This window comes from Stomoxys calcitrans, chromosome 3 (assembly GCF_963082655.1).
Source record: "Stomoxys calcitrans chromosome 3, idStoCalc2.1, whole genome shotgun sequence".
NCBI lineage: Eukaryota > Metazoa > Arthropoda > Insecta > Diptera > Muscidae > Stomoxys > Stomoxys calcitrans.
Genome location: NC_081554.1, coordinates 125,252,530 through 125,272,613, shown reverse-complemented (window position 1 = coordinate 125,272,613; position 20,084 = coordinate 125,252,530). Strand labels below are relative to the sequence as shown.

The 20,084-nt window shown below is 40.2% G+C and overlaps 1 protein-coding gene across 1 annotated transcript; it reads left to right on the top strand.

The window, feature by feature from the left end:
• Nucleotides 1-1,490: 1,490 nt before the first annotated feature.
• LOC131996131 (SH2 domain-containing protein 3C-like) lies at nt 1,491-19,331 on the top strand. Its single transcript, XM_059365582.1, has 6 exons — nt 1,491-1,577; nt 1,643-1,787; nt 3,505-3,718; nt 17,085-17,493; nt 17,539-17,560; nt 19,147-19,331. Exons 1-6 carry the CDS (start codon nt 1,572-1,574, stop codon nt 19,329-19,331), a joined length of 981 nt encoding a protein of 326 aa, XP_059221565.1. The 5' UTR covers nt 1,491-1,571.
• The last annotated feature ends 753 nt before the right edge of the window (nt 19,332-20,084 follow it).

The following is a 20,084-nucleotide window of genomic DNA, read 5'->3' as shown; positions in this document are numbered from 1 at the left end:
TACGGAACAAACCAACCGAGTTCCATATATGCGTGATTGGCTAATGTGTCCATTTTGGGCGCTTTTGTGGGGGTGAGCTGACCTCCTACACTTCGACATGAAATTGTATACCAGATTCGTTATCTACTCCCGCATACTTTTCATTTGATACCCATTTTGTCCTTATCGGTCCATTTTTGATTTTGGGTGGTGTTTTTGGGGTAACGGTGGAGGGTCCGTCCCCTTCCGTTATGCATAAATTATAAAGCCTATTTCTATCTCCTGATCATATTCGTAATCTACTCCCGAATACCTTTCATTTGAGTCCCATATTGTCATAATCGTCATATAAACCTATTTTAAGGGTTTTTGGGGCTGGGGCTGCCCCCCACGTATTTGGAACCAACTTTTATTATGAAATTCGTACTCTACTTTTGAATACTTTTCATTTGAATCCCATATTGTCCCGATTGGTCCACTTTTATTTTTGGGAAGTACTTTTGGGGTAAGGGGGAGGGTCCGCCCCCCTTCCGATATCAAAAAATGATATAGCCTATGTTTCCTTCCAGACCAACCTACACAATCTGTGAAAATTTCAAGGAAATCGGTTTAACCGTTTTTGAGTCTATACGGAACAAACCGACAAACAAACACAAATTGAATTTTATATATAAGATTACTGCAAATCGGACAAACATATATATGGGAGTTATATCCAAATCTGAACCAATTTTTTCAAATTTCAATAGGCTTCGAAAAGAAAAAACATGCCTGTACCAAATTCGAAGATGATCGGATAAAAATTGCTACCTGTAGTTTGTACACAAATTAACATGGACAGACGGACATAGCTAAATATCAATGGGCCTATCTCTCTTCCTTCTGGGTGCTACAAACAAATGCACTAAGTTATAATACCCCGTACCACAGTAGTTGTGTAGGGTATACAAATAAAATATTCACCTTAATAGAATAGGACATTCTAACGTATATCTTTGAATTATAACATTATTATATTATTTTATATTATTGCCCACTTAATTTACCACTTGAACATCAACATCTATGCAAATATATGTCAATATTTGGACCCTTACCTGCAGTAGAGTACCCGAAATATACAATTAAATATTTTACAAAAATATTCTTAAAGTAACAGAACCCATTCATGAGTAGTGTCGCCGGCATACGCAAATCTTCCACGGCCAGCAGAGACGTTGACAACAGCGCTCAACGTTGTCTTCGGGTGGGCTCACAACACGAAATGGCATTGACAACATTTTCAGTCAATAAACAACAGAGCGAGCGGTCAAAACGCCAAAAAAATTCTAAAAATCTCGCAAATGAGCGACGGCGTCTGCGATTAAAGTAAAAGTAATTAAATCCATTTCAAGCGGGCGGTGTATTGACAATGGGAAATGTGCAGGCCCGCCAATTGGATGCCAAGAGCATGCCACATCAACGTCGTGGAAGCATCTATTGGAGTTTTCGCTATTCCAGCATGAGGCGTAGCAAAGATGCTCAAACTATGACCGTGTTTAATTCGAAGATGCCAATATCCGAGTGGTTGGATCTTCTTGATTTGGCAGAATATGAGAGTGGGTTTAAAGACGTTTATGAGGATTCCCATGCATACTGAATTGATGTTCCAGTGATTTTTCAGATGTATCCTTGTGTAGAAGATTTGTTGGATCTAGATGATGCCGCTCTCAAAGAGATGGGAGTACGAAATATGGAACATCGTAGCAAAATGCTTTCGAGCTTGGTGCGAGTCCAAGCGAAGCGTAGACAATCAATGAATCTTGAAGGTAGGTGTGATAATGGAGGCTAAAATCAATTATATATGTTTTCCCTTGGCAATAAAAATCCTCAAGGTACTGATTATTTTGTGATAAAGTGTAGAGCGAGTCGATGTATTGAAAATTCTAAATTATGGTATCATACGAGGGCTGCTATACATATTTCTAGCCTAATAATGCAAATGCAAATATTTATCATCAAAAATAGTTTTGTTGTTTTTGAAAATACTCTCAAGCATGATTTACACACTTTCACATGTGCACCCCAAGCATAAAACATTGTTATTGAACGCTTCAACAGCAACTTATGGCGCCGAAAATCGTTAACCACAATTTTTTTTTGCCGGTTAAAATTTTGCTGGTTTGAGCCGATGTGTTGATGGTTCACCATTGTCATGGTGAACAATGATTCATCTTCTCTTGTTCTCATTTTTCGTAGAAATTGTTGTGTAGCACTCAGAAATGACCTTCCTACGTTGCTGAAGTGGAACAATTGCCACATGAACAGTTTATCCGAAGAAACAGGCGTCCATTTGCACACATTCAAAGTGCTTCTTCCACGAACTTCTTACGTTTGTTGGATTTGGCTCGTCTTCGAAGACCCATACGGTCGTGTATTGTTTTGTTTCCGGCCCATATCCATAGATTCATGATTCGTAACCTGTGACCATCTCACCAGCGATCGTATTTTTGTCAACTTTCTTTGCACCAATCGACACGAGCCTTTTTTGGGCGATTGTCAAATTGTGCGGGATCCAACGAGAACCAATCTTTCTTTCGGAGAGGTGTTCATGCAATATCGAATTCATACTGGTGGGAGAAATGTCCAAGAATGCATCTCTATCACGGTGTGTCACATGACTTGCATTATAAGTTTAGGCACAGCATCAAGTTTTCTGTTTTTAAATGAACTTTACGAAATTCGTAAAGGAAATGCCAGATTGCACATGGCAACACTTAGTGTTGCCTAGGCCAGACATATACATAACAGTCCTCGTAATAGTGCTCAATGACATGTTAACAAAGTCCAGTTCCTTCGTCCTCAGCGATGTATAGACTCCCACCACGCTACCGGCTCTTTAAATCATGAATATAAATACAGACGTTTAACAAGGATGTGGCGGAGGTACCAATAAAACATTTTAAATTTTAAACTCACACATAAATAATTTCGTTAAAGTACTGTATTAACACAATATTTTAGCGAATACATTTCAATTTTGCAAATCACATTTCGACTTTGCTCTGCCTCAACACTACCTCAACGAAAGATTTTAGAGCATAAATAATAAAGGCATGTAAATTACCTCCAGTATGGTGGAGATTGCAAATAGTTCATAATTGTATATAGATCCCATATAAACCAAGCCGATTGGGATAAAATTTCGTGTGTGACATACACTTAAAACCTTCAACATAAGTAAATTTAAGCCTACAAAAACCGATTCTCCGATTTAACTTCATGAACAGTTAGAGTCTCATCAGTCCCTCATATGGCCACAAAAATAATGTTTATTAAAATGGATCTATTCTACCACATCCAGAATATTTTATTGAAATATTTTCTTTACAATGATCATATCAAATGACTATGTGAAGTATTTCTGGATTTATCTTTACTTGGGGCTAATTAGATTTTTTTTTAGTACGTTCCCCTTTTATAAAATAATATGTGTCGTTTATCTAATTAATGATAAACCTAATCGCTGCAATATTTCCATTTCAGCCTCATGCAATAACAATTCCACGCTACAGCTAAAACGAAAAAACTCATGTCCAGCAATTCGTATGTCACGCGGTGGTAGCACCACCGTTTGTAATACAACAAATTTGGATCTACATGAAATCTCGATGCTAAGAAACTCCTCATACTGTAGTCGTCCAAAGATGAATAGCCCAGTGGAAAAGAAACGATTTACTTTTGGAGAAGCCGATATCATGTAAGTTTAATCAACACTAGACAGGAAACGGAGCAGGACCCATATATAATTTAATGTGTGTTATCCTTGCATAGAGAGATATTAAACCGCCCATGCCACTATGGACACACACATAAGTCAGTGGTTGGCTTGTTCTCTCTAAATTCTAAAAGTAAACTCGAAAAAACCTAAGTCAAGTGCTCACAATTCAACGTCTCCAAGTTCGTTCAAGTCTGGTATTGTGTTATCATCTAAGTGCCGAAGTCTACTAGCCACGGAAGCCGGACAATGACATAGAAAATGCTCCAACACACAGTGGGAGAAAATAAAAAAAAAACATTAAAAACTATGCCGTATGATAAAGGGGAGAGATAACACTTTGAGAGAGAGGGGAGAGATACCTCTTTGACATTTGGAGTGGTTAGATCTGAGGTGCTAGCGAGATCATGTGCAAAATGTCAAGGATATAGGTTGTTCGGGCGCTTTTTGGCAGGCCCCTTATTTTGGTCACCTCGGTATTTCGAAAATTTGTTGGAGCTGCCAAATCTTTGTTTGTGGTCCGATTTCGAAAATTGTTTTTGCTGGATAGTATTCAAAAATCCCCGCAAGCCTATCCCTTCTAGACCAGAAAAGGATGTGGAAACTGCGGAGGACATTCACATAATGGTGAAACGGATCACGAAGGCCCTGAATGGCTCGCTTGCGTCAGCATGTCCCAGTGCCATGCAAAGGGGCATACAGCGACCGCCATGGTGGACACCAGAGCTGGTTGGTCTAAGGAAGGACTGCAGAAAACTCTTCAACAGGGCGAAAGCCACTGCACCACCCGATTGAGACATTTATAAGGCTGGGCTAAGGAAATATAAGGGCTAGCTGAGAAAAGCTCAGAACAAATCCTGGGTAGAATTCTTCAGCTCCGTGGAGGATACATCTCTACCTCAAAGCTAAGGAAGATTCTGTCTTCGAGACCTATTGCGGTATACCCCACCGCAATCGAGACCTATTTCGGTATACTCCACCGCAATAGGTCTCGAAGACAGAAAAAGCCAGAGAATGTATGGACAATGTCTAGTGAGGAAACACTAGAACTACTCGTTGACACCCATTTCCTGGGAAATTCTCCTCCCCGCAACGTGACGTCAGAAGAGGTTGTCGCTTTCATGCTTTCATCGGAGCTTATTAGGGAAATTGTGTCTGAACCTAAAATCCTTTGGGCGATAAGAAGTTTCAACTCCTTTAAGTCGCCAGGCCATGATAATGTATCACCGGTGGAATTTCAAGCTGTGTCTGATAGATTGGTTCCTTGGCTTAGGGAGATATACTCTGCTTGTATCAGCGTGTCATATATACCTGTAGGATGATATATATGACATGCTAATCGGCAACACAGTGGGTTCTCTCGCTGTCAAGGAATATACAATGGTAGCATTTCTTGACATTGCAGGTGCTTTCAATAATGTAAAACCGACGACAATCATGAAGTAGTTGAAGTTTCTAGGCATCAACTCTACCATAAGAAAGTTTATTACTAACCTACTTACTAAAAGATGCATAACGGTAGGCTTGGGATCTGTAGATCTTAAAAGATGGGTCAGCAGAGGAACATCTCAAGGAGGTGTACTGTCTTCTCTACTTTGGAATATAACCCTTAACAATATATTATTGTCTCTGGAAGAAATAGCTGTAAAAGTGGTCGCGTATGCTGATGACGTGGTAATTGCGATTAGGGGAAAGTTTCCCAGCACTTTAAGAGACATGTCTCAGGAAGCTCTACTTGCAACAGCTAAGTGGGCTACCGAAAGTGGTCTAGGTATAAATCCGTGCAAGACAGAAGTAGTTTTTTTCAGCAGGAGACAAAAGTTACCTACAGTTGCACCTGCCTCTTTTGGAGGAAAGAATGTGCCATTTACATACGGGGTTTTGCTGGAATGGAAATTGAACTTCAAATACAACATTTTGAAAACGGCAAGGCGACTATTGCCCTTTACACCTGCAAGATAGCCATTGGGAAAATTTGAGGTTTAGGCCGCGAGTCACGCACTGGGTATATACTGCAGTTGTCAGACCTATTATGCTATATTGTGATGTTATCTGGTGGACGGCGCTTCAAAAGTCCACCTACTGTTCAATACTCAAACGGATCCAAAGGATTGCTTGTTTGTGCATCATAGCCGCACTAAGGACGGCACCATCTGAAGCACTGAATTTAATGCTACATATAATGCCCCTGGACTTTGTGCCAAGACAAATTGCTGTGACCACCGCCTCGAGGCTAAAGGAGCTTTCTCTTTGGTCATTGGCAGCTACGGACACTGTGTTATCCTTGATACAATGTCCGATGTTGCAGGTAGTGTGAATTACACCCAGCCTTAGCTGCTTTTTGACAAAGAGTACTGTACCACTAATCCTGATAGAACCGATTGGAACTACGATATCTCTGGTAATATAAGTTACATAAACTTCTATGTGAATGGTTGCAAAGTAAACGACCAGGTGGGCTTTAAGGTGTACTCTAAATATCTAGAACTGGTCATATCGAAAAGATTACCCGACCACTGTAGTGTGTATTAAGAGGAAGCGGTGGAATGACTAAGATAAAATGTCATAAGGACGATTGACATAAATATCTCCTTAGACAGCCAGGCAGACATTAAATACGCCCTGCTAAAAGTCAGGACAGCCAAGGGACATGAAATTTTGCACACGATCTCGCTAGCACCTCAGCTCAGAGAGATATCTCTACCCATTTTCACACGGCATATTTTTTACTAGTTTTTTCGATTTTCTCCCAATTTTCAACGTCTCATAATGTTCCCCACATGCCCTACACATGCTATCATTTGCCGCACCTATTTTGCACTAGTGAACTCGCAGTCTTTTGTCCTGCTACGATATCGATAGCTATACTGACGTCCTTCCTACTTTCATTCAGACATGGCCTAGTCTTCTCACCTCATCATGATCTTCCGGATGGCAATACAAGAGTTCCGTCAATCCAAGACCATGCCACTGACCTCGTGTAGTAGTGCCTCGCCCTTGATCTCAAGTGTCATCTCAGGTATTCGACGGGAAACCTCTTCACTCATTCCAGGTTTACTATCGTCGCGTCGATTACAACGCGATGGTATGACCTGCTCCTTTCCTCTATCCATTCTCCCATCGCCTTAAGTCTCATAGCCCCAGTGGCTGCCTCACTCTCAATCAGTATGTCTTTGGGTCGGAATGGCAACCAGTGTCCTTGAGGGCGTGGTCCTTATCGCTCCGCTTATGCCAAGACAACTTGTTATCCGAACCAGTTATATTATACTTACGTTGCGCTTGCTCTCCATTGTAGTCCACCAAAGTACCCAGGCGTATGTAAGTATTGGTCTCGCTCCTGTAGACCCAGTGGATTATCCTCGGATTCAGGCCCCATTTCGAACCTAAGGACCGTCTGCATAGTGCACATAGGCTCTTCCAATTTATTTTCCTGTCCAAAATCACTCCTAAGTATTGGACCTTGCCAGATATCGAAATTGTTTTGTTGAGGAAACGTGGTGAGTCAAAATGGACCACTTTCGTCTTTTCCGTGGGCAGGCAGCTGTCAGTCTTCTCCCGATTAATATTGAGACCCCTATGTCAGGGGAATTTTTAGACAAATACTCGTACTGCAAGTCCTCGGTTGAATTCCCATGTGATCATAGAATAATAGGTAGTTGACATGGTTCAATCCGGTATAACTTGTCTAATTTCAACTTCCTTTTCGTTTTGTTAAGTAGAAGTCTTATCTGAGGAAATAATTCATAAATCCCTACCATGGTAATATAGTGCTTAGATTTGATCACTCACTTGTTTATTCGATTTTGCCATGTTCGTCTGAATATTTTAGATTTGGTCTTGCCGAAATGTTTTTTCGATTACAGTGCAATATGTCCAATATTTGTTACAATGCATCCATCATCTGACCCTGACAAAAAAAAATGAACACTGTATTCAGAAAGCAACGGTCATTCACATACTTGACAAATCATTCAGTTGTAACAGCTATGCCGCCGAAAGAACAAACGCCGGCACCCGTACAAAGCCGTGATGATGTGAACAGTAAACACACCCCCTGTATGATTTGTTGATGGCTTCGTTAATGAAAAGTCATAACAATAGATTTGCGCATGCCTGGGAAAATATTATTGCACTCTCAGAGCCCAACCACTTTCGCTCCCACGGACCACGGCTCTCTGTGCGATTCTCTTCTGATACTCTACATTTTGTTTTCATCCGGCAAAGTGCAATTTGAAAATGCCCTGAGGAGGGTTGAAATCTACACCCAGAGCATACAGCATTCACTCATATGCAACATAACGGTTTCATACGAGGGATGTTCGAGGACTATAGTTGAATATAATTTTCTATACATGTATTAATAATTATATTTTTACACAAAACGACTTTGCCATTTCAACAGAATATTTAATTCTTATTTCTTACTCAGCGATACGCCATTTACAATGACTCCCTAATGACAAAGTGGTGAAGTTGAAGGCATGTTAATTCTTGTGACAACGGCTTGTTAATACTCATTGAACGTTTGTTCCATTAGACGAACTTTGAACAGATTTCCAAGTGCGTCGCACTTCTGATCTTCCTTTTCCAATATTTGGCATGTAGTTTCTTTACATCCATCTTCACTTGCCATCGGACATTCCACATTTACCATGAACTTAATTTTGAAAATACTTCTTTGAGCTTCAGTCATGTCGACACAACGGATAACATTCTTTGGCTTAATCCAAAGTTGCATCTTTAAGCCAATATAATCGTCGTTTTATTTTAAATTAGGTGTCGTTCGATGCGTTCATAGCGGTACTGAGATAAAATTGCTAACTCTCCCAAAGTAAAAGTCCCATCTCGAACTTCGCTGCTTCCGATCGCCATCCCAAATCGATGTCGTTGGCATAGACAAGCGGCATGTGTTTATTGTACATAGTGTGCATGTCTATTTAATCTCTACCAACAGGATATTAAAATGGGATAAGCTGTCTCCCTGTCTGAAATCTTGTTTCGTATTAATCTCTGCGGAGATGTTATATCCTATTCGACTTGCACTCGTCACTCTGCAAAGTCATATAAATTTTGTGGGGATTTCAAACTCAGACATGACTTCAAATAAACGAATAGGGCAGTCAAAGGCGGCTTTGTATTGAACAAAAACATGGTAAATGTCGATCTGGTTTTCTTGGATCTGGCACAGTGTGAATATCTGGACTGTGATGGACTTACCACTTTTAAAGTCACATTGATAAAACTAATCATATTGTGGACAACATATTTTTATCTCTCACAAGGTCCATAACTGTCGATAATATCTTGTGATTGATTCCTCTATAGTTAGCTTATGTTGCCTTACCCCTTTTCCACTTTTTTTCTCCTTTCTTATGTGCGGGACCTCGAACCTCGCAACTGATGCTTACGCTTCAGCAGCATGTCGCCTCCGGTGCTAAATAGTTCACCTAGCAACCCATCGGCTCCTGCTGCTCTATTGTTCTTACGCCGGACTACTGCTATGTAGCTTTCATTCTGATCGTAGATTGGTTTTGTGGGATCCTCGCCACCGCCACTACCGGACTAATGGTTGGGAAAAATATTCTTTCCATATCCTAAATATTCGTTATGGCTGCCGTCATCATTGGGAATTCCTTTTTTCTCTTTCATGGACTTTCTTTTTCTGATATACAAATTTTACAAATTTTTCCACAAACATTCCTTTAAGTAACAGTGGCCAAACTTCTCACATATTAATGAGTACTATCCGATTTAAGTTTATCCTCAATGACAATACATACATATATATTGGGTTGCCCAAAAAGTAATTGCGGATTTTTTAAAAGAAAGTAAATGCATTTTTAATAAAACTTAGAATGAACTTTAATCAAATATACTTTTTTTACACTTTTTTTCTAAAGCAAGCTAAAAGTAATAGCTGATAACTGACAGAAGAAAGAGAGCAATTACAGAGTCACAAGCTGTGAAAAAATTTGTCAACGCCAACTATATGAAAAATCCGCAACTACTTTTTGGGCAACCTAATATATATCTGATATACATGCAGATAAATTAGTAAGAAGATCATGCAAAACATTTTGTTAGGCTAGGTTTAGGTGGCAGTCTGCCATCATACTCACTCAGACGTTTTCGTTCATTGTGATACCACAGGAATTGAAAAGGAAGATGCCTTCTATTGTAGTTCCTACCGTTGAACCGTCCAGATCTCTTTAAAAAGCCCAATAACTTGCGAATTTTCACATCCGCTAAATCAGACAGGTTCTCAATGAAATGAGAACCTAAAGTGGAACTCCTTCTGACGGCTAGTGCGGGACACACACACGGAAGTGTTATATAATCTCTTCTTCTTTGATCTTCTCACAGCTTCTGCAAAAGTCGTTACTGGGAACCTGCAGAATGTCAGCATGTTTTCCGATTAGACAGTGATCTGTCATTACGGACATAATAACTGAGACGTCTGTTCTAGCCAGTGACAGCAAAGCGGGAGACCTCTTCAACTCTAGATTAGGCCACTTTACAATTCCCTGGGATATCTCAGTGGCGCGGCACCCATTGGTGGCCCTGCACCCACAGGTGAATTTTGAACTATTCAGCCATCGCGTTGAGATATCTGCGACGGTTTTTGTGTTCAGAAATACGTTCTCCAGGGATTTAATGGCTGTCTTTCTTTCTGAGGAGATATTATGCCAATCGTCGTTATGAAATTATATATCATAACGCAAGGATCTTCGCTTGATACACACTGCAGTGGTCGGGTAATCTTTTCGACATGACCAGTTCTAGATCTTTAGAGTATACCTCAAAGCCCATCTGATCGCCTAGTTTGGAAACATCCGTATAGAAGTCTATGTAACTTCTATTAACAGGGATATCGGTGTTCCAATCGGTTCTATCAGGAATAGTGATACAGTACTTTTTATCAAAAAGCGGCTCAGGTAGGATGGAATCCACACTGCCTGGAACATCGGACATTGTATCAAGGACAACACAGCGTCCATAGCCACCACATGGCCAAAGAGAAAGCTTCCTTAGCCTCACGGCAGTGGTCGCAGCAATTTGTCCAGTCCAGGGGCATTATATATAGCATTTAATTCAGTGCATCATTTGGTGTAGTCCTCTGTGCTGCACAAACAAGCCATCCTTTGGATCCGGTAGGTGAACAGTAGGTGGACTTTTTAAGCGCCGTCCACCAGACCACAACACCATATAGCATTATATGTCTGACAACTGTAATATATATCCAGAGAACCAAAATAACTATTGCAGTTCTGCCTTTCGCGGATTTACGCCAAGACCACTTTCGGTAGGCTACTTCGCTGTGCAAGTAGAGCTTCCTGAAGTATATCTCTAAAAGTGCTGGGATACTTTCACCTTACTGCAATAGCCATGACAGCATACGCGACCACTTTTACACCTTTTTTTCAGAAACAATAATATATTGCTAATGGCTAAATTCCAAAGTGGAGGAAGTGGTGTTCCTCTTATTAGATCCACAGATCCCAAGCCTGCCGTAGAGTTGATGCCGTGAAACTCCAACTCTCTCATGATTGACGTCGGTTTTACTTTTTTGATGAAATGCTGCAATGCAATGTCAAAGGATGCTACTATTGTATATTCCTTGACAGTGAGGGAACTCTCTATGTGGCCGACGAGGTCGTGAAGGGCTGTTTCAGTGGACTTGCCTTTACTATATGCGTGCTGCTGCCGTGACAGGCGATCTCTGTCCTGGGGATCTTTGCCCTATGATATGTTTCTATCAACCTTTCTAAAGTCTTCAGCATAAAGGATGACAGACTAATAGGGCGAAAATCTTTCGCCTTCCTGTGGTAAGGTTTTCTTGCTTTCGGAATAAAAAACTTTCGTGTCCCTCCATCCTACAGGTATATATGACATGCAGATACAAGCAGAGTATATATCCTTGAGCTAATGAACCAGTTTATCAGACACAGCTTGTAATTCAACCGGTGATACATCATCAGGGACATATTTTACCATGATTAAACTCATTCTTGATATATATAATATGTTATTCGCGGTTTCAACTAGTTTTCCTTTACTTTAAAAATCGTCACATTCCGAGTTTACCATCCGCACTCGTCCGAGCTGCTTAATATTCTGACTGCTCTTTGCTCAGTCAAAACCAAAAAATGTTAAGTGTGAGAATGTGTATATACCAGTGACGAGCACACAATTGCAACTATTGCTAGCCTATGGGTCTGCTTGGGATTATTTTCTTGTGCATGTACAAAGTAATGTGCAATAGAGTGAGAGTTTTTGCCAACCATTGGTCTATACGCTCAAATACTCATACTTTCTGTCTAGTAGGAGAGATACAAGAGAATAATTATTGGTCCAGTACAAGAATAATCGTTTGCGGATAACGAAGCACTTTTGCAAGTAAAGCGTACTGGGTTTTAGAACAAAAGGAAGGTCCTTTTACCGTAGACGAAGCTGCTAAAGGGTTAACAATAAACAAAGTTAGTGACGTTTAATAATACTACGTTTGTGGCTAACGTTTGATATGTTGCTAGGAAACGTTACGCGGTTACAATAAAAGCAAAACTACATGATAAAAGTATTTTGTTTGTAGTAAAAATTTCACAAACTTATTATTATTTTGTTGCGTGCTGGATTTGTTTTTAGCCTTTCTGAGCTCGCCCTTATATTTTCTTTCAAACGTGTGGCACTCTTGTGGCTTTGGCCCTGTTGAAGAATTTTCTGCGGTCCTTCCTTAGTCTGGGATCAAATCCTGACGAGAACATCAGAAAAAAAATTTACAACATTGGGTTTCCCGTCCTAATGCTGGCGATATTTGTGAGGTACTATGCCATGTTAAAACTTTCCCCAGTTGAGGCCATTCTAAGCCAGAAATCGGCTTGTTGAGCGACATGAATGCTAAAAAGTAACGTCGAAAAAAATCCAAGGTAGGAGTTCCGTGCTTCTAACAAAATTCCTAATTGTTTTCCATACCACGCCCCTAAGTTGCTTCTTATCTGGTATTGTGTCCCCACCTAAGTGTCTGTTAGCCACGAAAGCTGCCATTGACATAGGAAAAGCTACAATGTCTCATAATCTTAACGCTCCTATTTTGGATAGGTTAACTCGTAATCCTATGTGTCCGCTATAATACCGAAATCAATACTGACCTCTTCCTTACTTGCTTTCAGCAATATCCTCAACTTTTCACGATCCCGATCTTCACTGCCAAATCGTCCGCTCTTTTATTCCCCTTTACTCCGCTATGGCTCGGCACCTAAACAATGCGGATCGTGCCATTCTCAGGGAAGGATTAACGCCTTCCCTGAGAATTTGCACGATCCTTCTTACACTTCAAGACTGTTCGTGGCCTTCTCGTCCTGGTTGTTCGTAAATATGTTTACACTTGATGTCCTCGCATGAACACCACACAACCTCACGCATTTCGTGATCGCCCTGATCTCCGCCTGCAGGATCGTATTATGGTCAGGCTGTTGAAAACCGATTTCAGTTCCTGGGTTCTCAATGTAGACCCCCAGGTCCACCTTGTCCTCTAGCTTTGATACATCTGTGTACCATGATCTTTCAGATGGCAATACCAGAGTTCCGTCAATCGAAGACTATGCCGCTGGCAGCAATGCCTAGCACTAGACGTCAAGAGTCGTCTTAGATATCCGATCGGAAACGTCTTCCATGCCTTCCAGGTTTCCTGTCGTCGCCTCGATTATGCAGCGATCGTGTGACCTGTTCCTACCCTCTATCCATTCTTCCACCGCCTTAAGTCTCATAACCGCAGTGGCTGCCCTACATTTAATCTGTATGTCTATGGGTCGATTATCAAGAATGGTCTCCATTGCCCTAGTGGGCGTGGTCGTTGTCGCTCCGCTTAAACCAAGACAACTTGTAATCCGAACCTGTTATATTATCCTTACGTTACACTTTTTCTCTATTGCAGTCCACCAAACTACCGAGGCGTATGTACTCCAAGCCTAAGGCCCGTCTACATAGTGCATAACATCTGTAAGCCTACTCGGTACGCTCCTGAAAGTGACACATCCTATTCAGTTTGCTGCCCAAGATCACTCCTAAGTATTGGACCTTATCAGATATCAAAATTATTTTGCTGAGGAAACGTGGTGTACCAAAATGGCCCACCTTTGTTTTTCCCGTGCACAGGTACGGATCTAAGAATTAGATCAGTGTGTCGGTCCACACATTGTTATAAGCCCCCTCGATGCCAACACATACCGCCAATGTGCACATTTTGGCATCGAAGGATTCTTCTATTTTATGCACAACCTTGTGCAGGGCAGTTTCCACTGACCTTTCCTTGACACAGGCATGCTGTTTGTATTTGAGTTGTTCGCTGGATATCCTACTCATTATCATGGTTTTCACAATGCGTTCCATGGCTTTGGGTAGAAAGAACATAAGGATTATAGGTCTGTAAGCATTTGGTGTAACATAGCTTGCCTTGCCGGGCGTGGGTATAAATATCACCCTTGCCTTCTGCCAGGCTTTCGGAGTATATGCAAGTCTTAGGCAAGCTGGGCAAATAGTGGCCAGATGGGGCGCCAGATAGTCGGCCTCCTTCTGTAGTTACGCCGGAAATATTCCATCGGTTCCGGGTGACTTAAATGGATTGAAGCCATTTACCATAAATTCCGTAATGATAAACCTTCGACCAACCTCATTATTCCAAAGATCCGGTATCCCCGTGAGTCCGGTCGTATCCTGTAGAAAATGCGTTTTTATCAAAAGCTTCAACATGTCCTCCGCTGTCTCTGCTCTTACTATTAACGTTTCAGTTTGGAAACGGGGTTTTGAGAGAAACATTTATATCTTGGCGACGTCATTAGCGCTGTTCGCTGAAAAGCTTCCAGGTGGCCCGATTTGCGGTTTGGTTTGAAGTTGCAGCAGATAAAATATCAATTATTCAAGTAAAATTATTCTTAAAAGCCCAATATACTCATAGTAAAAATAATGTCATATGCCTTACAGCTCTATTGCAATTGAAAACAAATTAATTGGGTTTCCATAAAATTAAAAAAATTTAATTTAATTTTATCGGATATTTTTGGCTGATAAGGGAAAACAAAATTCTCTTAGTATATACGAGGGTCGCCTTTTATATTTCGGGATTGGACAACCATAGTGCTGCAATCTGCCAACTGACAGCTCTATCCTAAAACTTGACATTTTTGTATGTTTTGACATGCGAGCGCTATTTGTGTTGCTTACAGCAGCTTAAAAGATTCATCTCCCCCAAAAAATGGAATTAATTCTCTAACAATTTCGTGCGATAATTATTTACAATTTTCGACGTGGATTAATCCAACAACTGTGCAACGATGAACTTTATTAATTTTTCGGCGATGAAGCTCCATCAAGGTAGAGTGTTTATCGATGAATGAATTCACCATACAATTCAACCGAGTTCGTAGTTCACTCCAAGACGAATTTCATGAAGGTCGTCCAAAATCAGTTGTTGTTCCAAACACCATTGATGCTGTGCGCCAACTGATATTCCAAGATCGTCGACCTATCGTGAGATTGAGACAACCTTCGGCACTAGTGCGACCAGCATTGAATATTTGACCGCCAAAAAAATTTTTTAACGTTGAAACCCACACAATTTGTCAATTGCTCAAAAAAAAGGCTCGTGTGGATTGGTCGAAAGAAATGCTCCAAAAATACGATCGCGGTGCTTCGAAACACGTCTATGACATCGTGACTGGCGATGAATCGTGAATTTACTCGTATGAGCCCGAAAGTAAACAGCAGTCGACTGTATGGGTGTTTCAAGATGAGCCAAATATCAACAAAAGTTGCTGGCGCACGAAGCACTTCCAAGCAATTGATCGCATTTTTTCTAAAAAACTGGATTTGTCCCAATCGTACCACTAGAACAACTCAGAACAGACAATTCTGGGTGGTGCACAACTATTTGTTTGCCAGTTTTCTTCCATGAAATGAAGAAGACCAACCGCCGAAGACGGATCACTCTTCACCATGACAATGCGAGCTCTCACACATCGGCTCAAACAACTGCATTTTTTGAGCACTCAAAACATCGATTTGATGAGACATCCACCGTATGGTCCTGACGTGGCACCGAATGACTTCTTTTTATTCCTGTACGTAAAATATAAAATGAGAGATCAACGATTTTCGACACCTGAAGAAGCGGTTGATGCGTTTAGAATGGATGTTTTGGATATACCTCAATCAGAGTGGCAAAAGTGCTTCGACAATTGGTTTAAACGCAAGCAAAAGTGTAAAGATCTTAATGGGGAATATTTTGAAAAAAAAATATTAATGCTCTATGGTTAATTAGGGCAATATTTTGAGTTTTTCAAAACGGAATCATGATATGAGAAGTGCGTTTCTATTCCTTATCGTTACATTTTTGCACTCCTTAATAAAAGAGATGGCCATTACTTATATGTTATATCCCGGTTAAGCCAAATATTAAATCTTCGGCTCATAGCCACCAAAACCCAATTTTTTCCCTTTCAATTTTCTTTCGATGGGTTTAACTTTCTTTCATAAACAATAATTTCCAATTGGAGAACATTTTTAAATAACTACAACAACTTCTTCATACCAACCCTCGTATAATTTTCATTGTTTTGCTTCCTCATATTAGGGGAGTGCGTCCTGTCGCTATGAAAGAACATTTGAAGTACCAAAATAAAATTGCTACTATGAGCCTTTGTGCTACTTTGACACAGGCAAAACATCAGATTGAAAATGCACGTCCAGGAGTATACAAGTCCTGAGCGTGTATCGTCGGTGTATGTGCGTGTGGTTGTGCAAAAAAGTCCTTAGTACTACCGAAACGAAAAGGATAAAAGAGTAACCGTAGATGAAAGGACATTTGAAGTGGAAGAGAACCAGAGAAGGAAAGGAAACTGAAATTTTCTTGGGCTGGGCCGGGCGTGAAAAGTTATAAAAAATCAAATATGTTTTGCAAATGCTAAAGGAAATGTAATGGGATTAATAATAAGTATATTTTGGATAGAAAAAGAAACCCCATGAAATATTAAAAGGTTCAAATCAATAAAAGTACTTCGAATTCTCTGGATATGAATGTAAGAAAAAAATTGATTAAAAATGTGAAAACTTATGAGGGACAGTGAACTTTGTAACTAAGCCAACTTTTGCTGAAAAGTATAAGAAAAATCAAAAATACCTATAATATATTTTCTTAAGTTTGTGACAAATAACAATAAAAAATGTTCAATTTTACAAATTTGTTTCTATTTGTTGTGGTAAATTGTGGTTGTGTTTCCACAAAACTGCTGTCCCTGCTATGAATGGGGTTGAAATACCTTGATGGTATCCCTTGATTTGGTTTTCTTCGACGCAGCTATGAAGAACTGAAAACCCGTGCTGAAAACATCAACGAAAAAGGTGAACTCGAGACGGACAGCAATAGCTCAAAAGCGAAGGATTCAACAGCAGCTGATATGGACAACGAATCCTCCAATTGTGGTGGATCATTTAGCCAACCATCAATGATGGGTTCCATAACAACTCAAACGAATGAACAACAAGAAGTTTTGGCCCTTAAGAAGGCCCTAGAATGGGAATTAGGCTTGGATTCACGTGATTTGCGCTCACACGCCTGGTATCATGGGCCATTGCCACGCCAACGTGCCGAAGAGATTGTTCAGCGTGAAGGAGATTTTCTGATTAGAGATTGCACATCCCAGCCGGATAACTATGTCCTTACGTGTCGCACTAAAACATCTGTGCTTCACTTCGTTATCAACAAGGTGAGTGGTTTTTGTTGTCTTATTCTTCTTTTTGTTTCTTTTTAGTGTCCAATTAAAGGGGAAACGAGTGAGAGGAGGTATTGGGTAGTATATTCCAATTAAAAGGCAAACACTAAGATAGGCCGAATTTAAAGCAAAAACACATAAAAGCGTGCTAAATTCGACCAGGCTGAATCCACCACCATGGATTCAGCTAAAAATGTATACAAAATAAATTTTGTTGAATGGCATACTCTTATTCTACATACCAAACTTCTGTCAACCGGTTTACATGGAAATTATATCACTGATTTGGACCGTACTTCGCACAGTTGTTGGAAGTCGTAGCTGAACACCGCATGCAAGATTTCAGCCAAATCGAACAAAAATTGAGGCTTGTGAAGTCAAATCGGGAGATGGGTTTATATAGGAGCTATATCAGATTATAGACCGATTTGAACCGTTATTGGAAGTCATAACAGAACACCACATGCAAAATGTTAGCCAAATCGGACAAAAAATGTGGCTTCCAGGGGCTCAAGAAATTAAATCAAGAGCTCGTTCCAGGCCATACTTACTCAAGGAAGTTAAATATCCTCGTTTTCATTGGAGAGGGTGAATTTAAACGGGAGATTGTCCTTATTGCAGCCGGAGTTATATAAGTCTTGCATAACTTTTATCACACGCTCACAGCACTGGTTGCTCCGGGTAATATGAAAAAAAGAAATTCATATCTTTTCCAGTATGTCTTCAAGCATTTGAAAGCTTTTGATTAGTAATTCAGAACTACAGATAGTTCTTCAAAATCTTCAGCGCGAAACAATTGACTACCACACCAATGATTAGCCCACGACAATGAAATAAATTAATAAATTTTACGCAACCTGTTCCGGGTTTCAGGTATCAGAATAAACGCAAGAAGAGGTAGAATAGCTCTTGGTATCTGCTTAAACTTTTCGAAAGGAAATTCACTGCTCCCAGAGAAGTGAAGGAAGACACGAGTGAGCTGGAAGAGAAACTTCATGTCGTCTCTTCAGTCGTCTGTTCCCTAAATCTGAGTTTTACCATTTCTGAAGGCTGCTTTCACTTCATCATAATTACTCATTAAATCCTACACAAAGACGTACTCGATGTTTGGTGATCTAGTCGATCCACAAAGCTCATCGTCCATCGTGGGTGTGAGGTCACCTTTCTCTTCAAAGCTCATCGTCCATCGTGGGTGTGAGATCACCTTTCTCTTCAAAAATTTGCTGCAGTCGAACTAAAACGCATGTCGCCGATACAACAAGCGTAAATACCGGCATTACGCTTGTTGTATCGGCAACAATCATCACAATTGATCTTGAATTCATTTAACATAATCTGGAGTCATTCTTCGGTTGTTTGAGCTTTCCCATCTTTTAATTGAGCGCATTCAACTTAATTTCTTTGGATTCATTTATGAAGACCAGGGCTTGATATTCAACGCTCTCAAGGTGTTTGCCCTCAATGTGCATGCTTTACTTCTCCAGATAAAACGTGCTTACCAAATACTGCTTCACCCGACCAGATTCCTTGTATATAGTCTTGTGGGTTCCTGACTGACTGACTGAGGCTGGGGGCAGACCATTGCTACAAGGCGTTTTGCAATGCCTGTTCTTTTTCTCTTTGATTTTGCATTGTAATCCTTCCAAGGGCTATCTGCACTATTGCCGCATTGGTCCATGCTACTTTCAGAACAATCAAGTATCGCTGAGTTGGAAAATGTGGAGACATTCGCATCCATGGCTCTCTATCGCTTGGATGGGTGTATGGTATTGGCACCAGCAGGTTTCTCACTGCAACAGCCAATGCGGTATTTGCTCTCAACTTGTAGTTAGTAGAATTTCTCATCTTTTTGCACATTAATTCGCCTTTTACCTTGGTTATTTCGAACAATTTCTGTAATAAATCAGACTTATATTTTTCTTTTTTTCTGTAAAAAGCAACAAGCGCTTTCAGAATAACAAAACTTCTAAAAGACAGCGAGCGCTACAGAAATGACTTGATCAGATATATGCGGGAAGTTTAATGTTTTGCTTCATAGGGACTTTAGCGCTATAGCATTTAAATCGGTTCTCTCTCTCCATTTTTTGGTAGTGGACTTAAGAAATTTGAAGCTTCCCATGACATGGTTTTTTAGGGACATGCGACTCCGTTCACTTACTGGTCCATCAACAATTGCCAAGTTGCATCTTTCTGATGTTGCTTCAAACTGGGCTAGGTTCATTGTACAGGTTTCCTTGTTTTTCTCCGTATTAAAAGAGCTCTTCTTGAATTACATGTTGTATTGTATTCGATAACTTAAATAGAAAATCCCTTATTCAGGTTTGACTGAACTTTATGAATGACACAAATCGATCAACGAACACCTATTTCTACTAAGTTTTTTTGCAATATTTTACTAAAAAGTATTTATGAATGGACGCACCTTAATACGGTGGCTATATACCTGAGGTCACACTTGTACGTTCAAAACTTCCAAATCAATGATCTATCATTGATGTGGTTTCAGTAACAAAATCATCGTCAGCAGGTAGCCAACGGAAAAACACACATCAATAAAAACAACGTATGCCTTGTTCTCCTTAATT

What these genes read in the sequence shown, in the direction of transcription:
- LOC131996131 (XM_059365582.1), top strand. An exon ending in TTTGGAGAAGCCGATATCAT is followed by an intron (nt 3,719 to 17,084) that starts GTAAGTTTAATC and finishes TCTTCGACGCAG; the next exon opens with CTATGAAGAACTGAAAACCC. An exon ending in TTCACTTCGTTATCAACAAG is followed by an intron (nt 17,494 to 17,538) that starts GTGAGTGGTTTT and finishes GTTTCTTTTTAG; the next exon opens with TGTCCAATTAAAGGGGAAAC.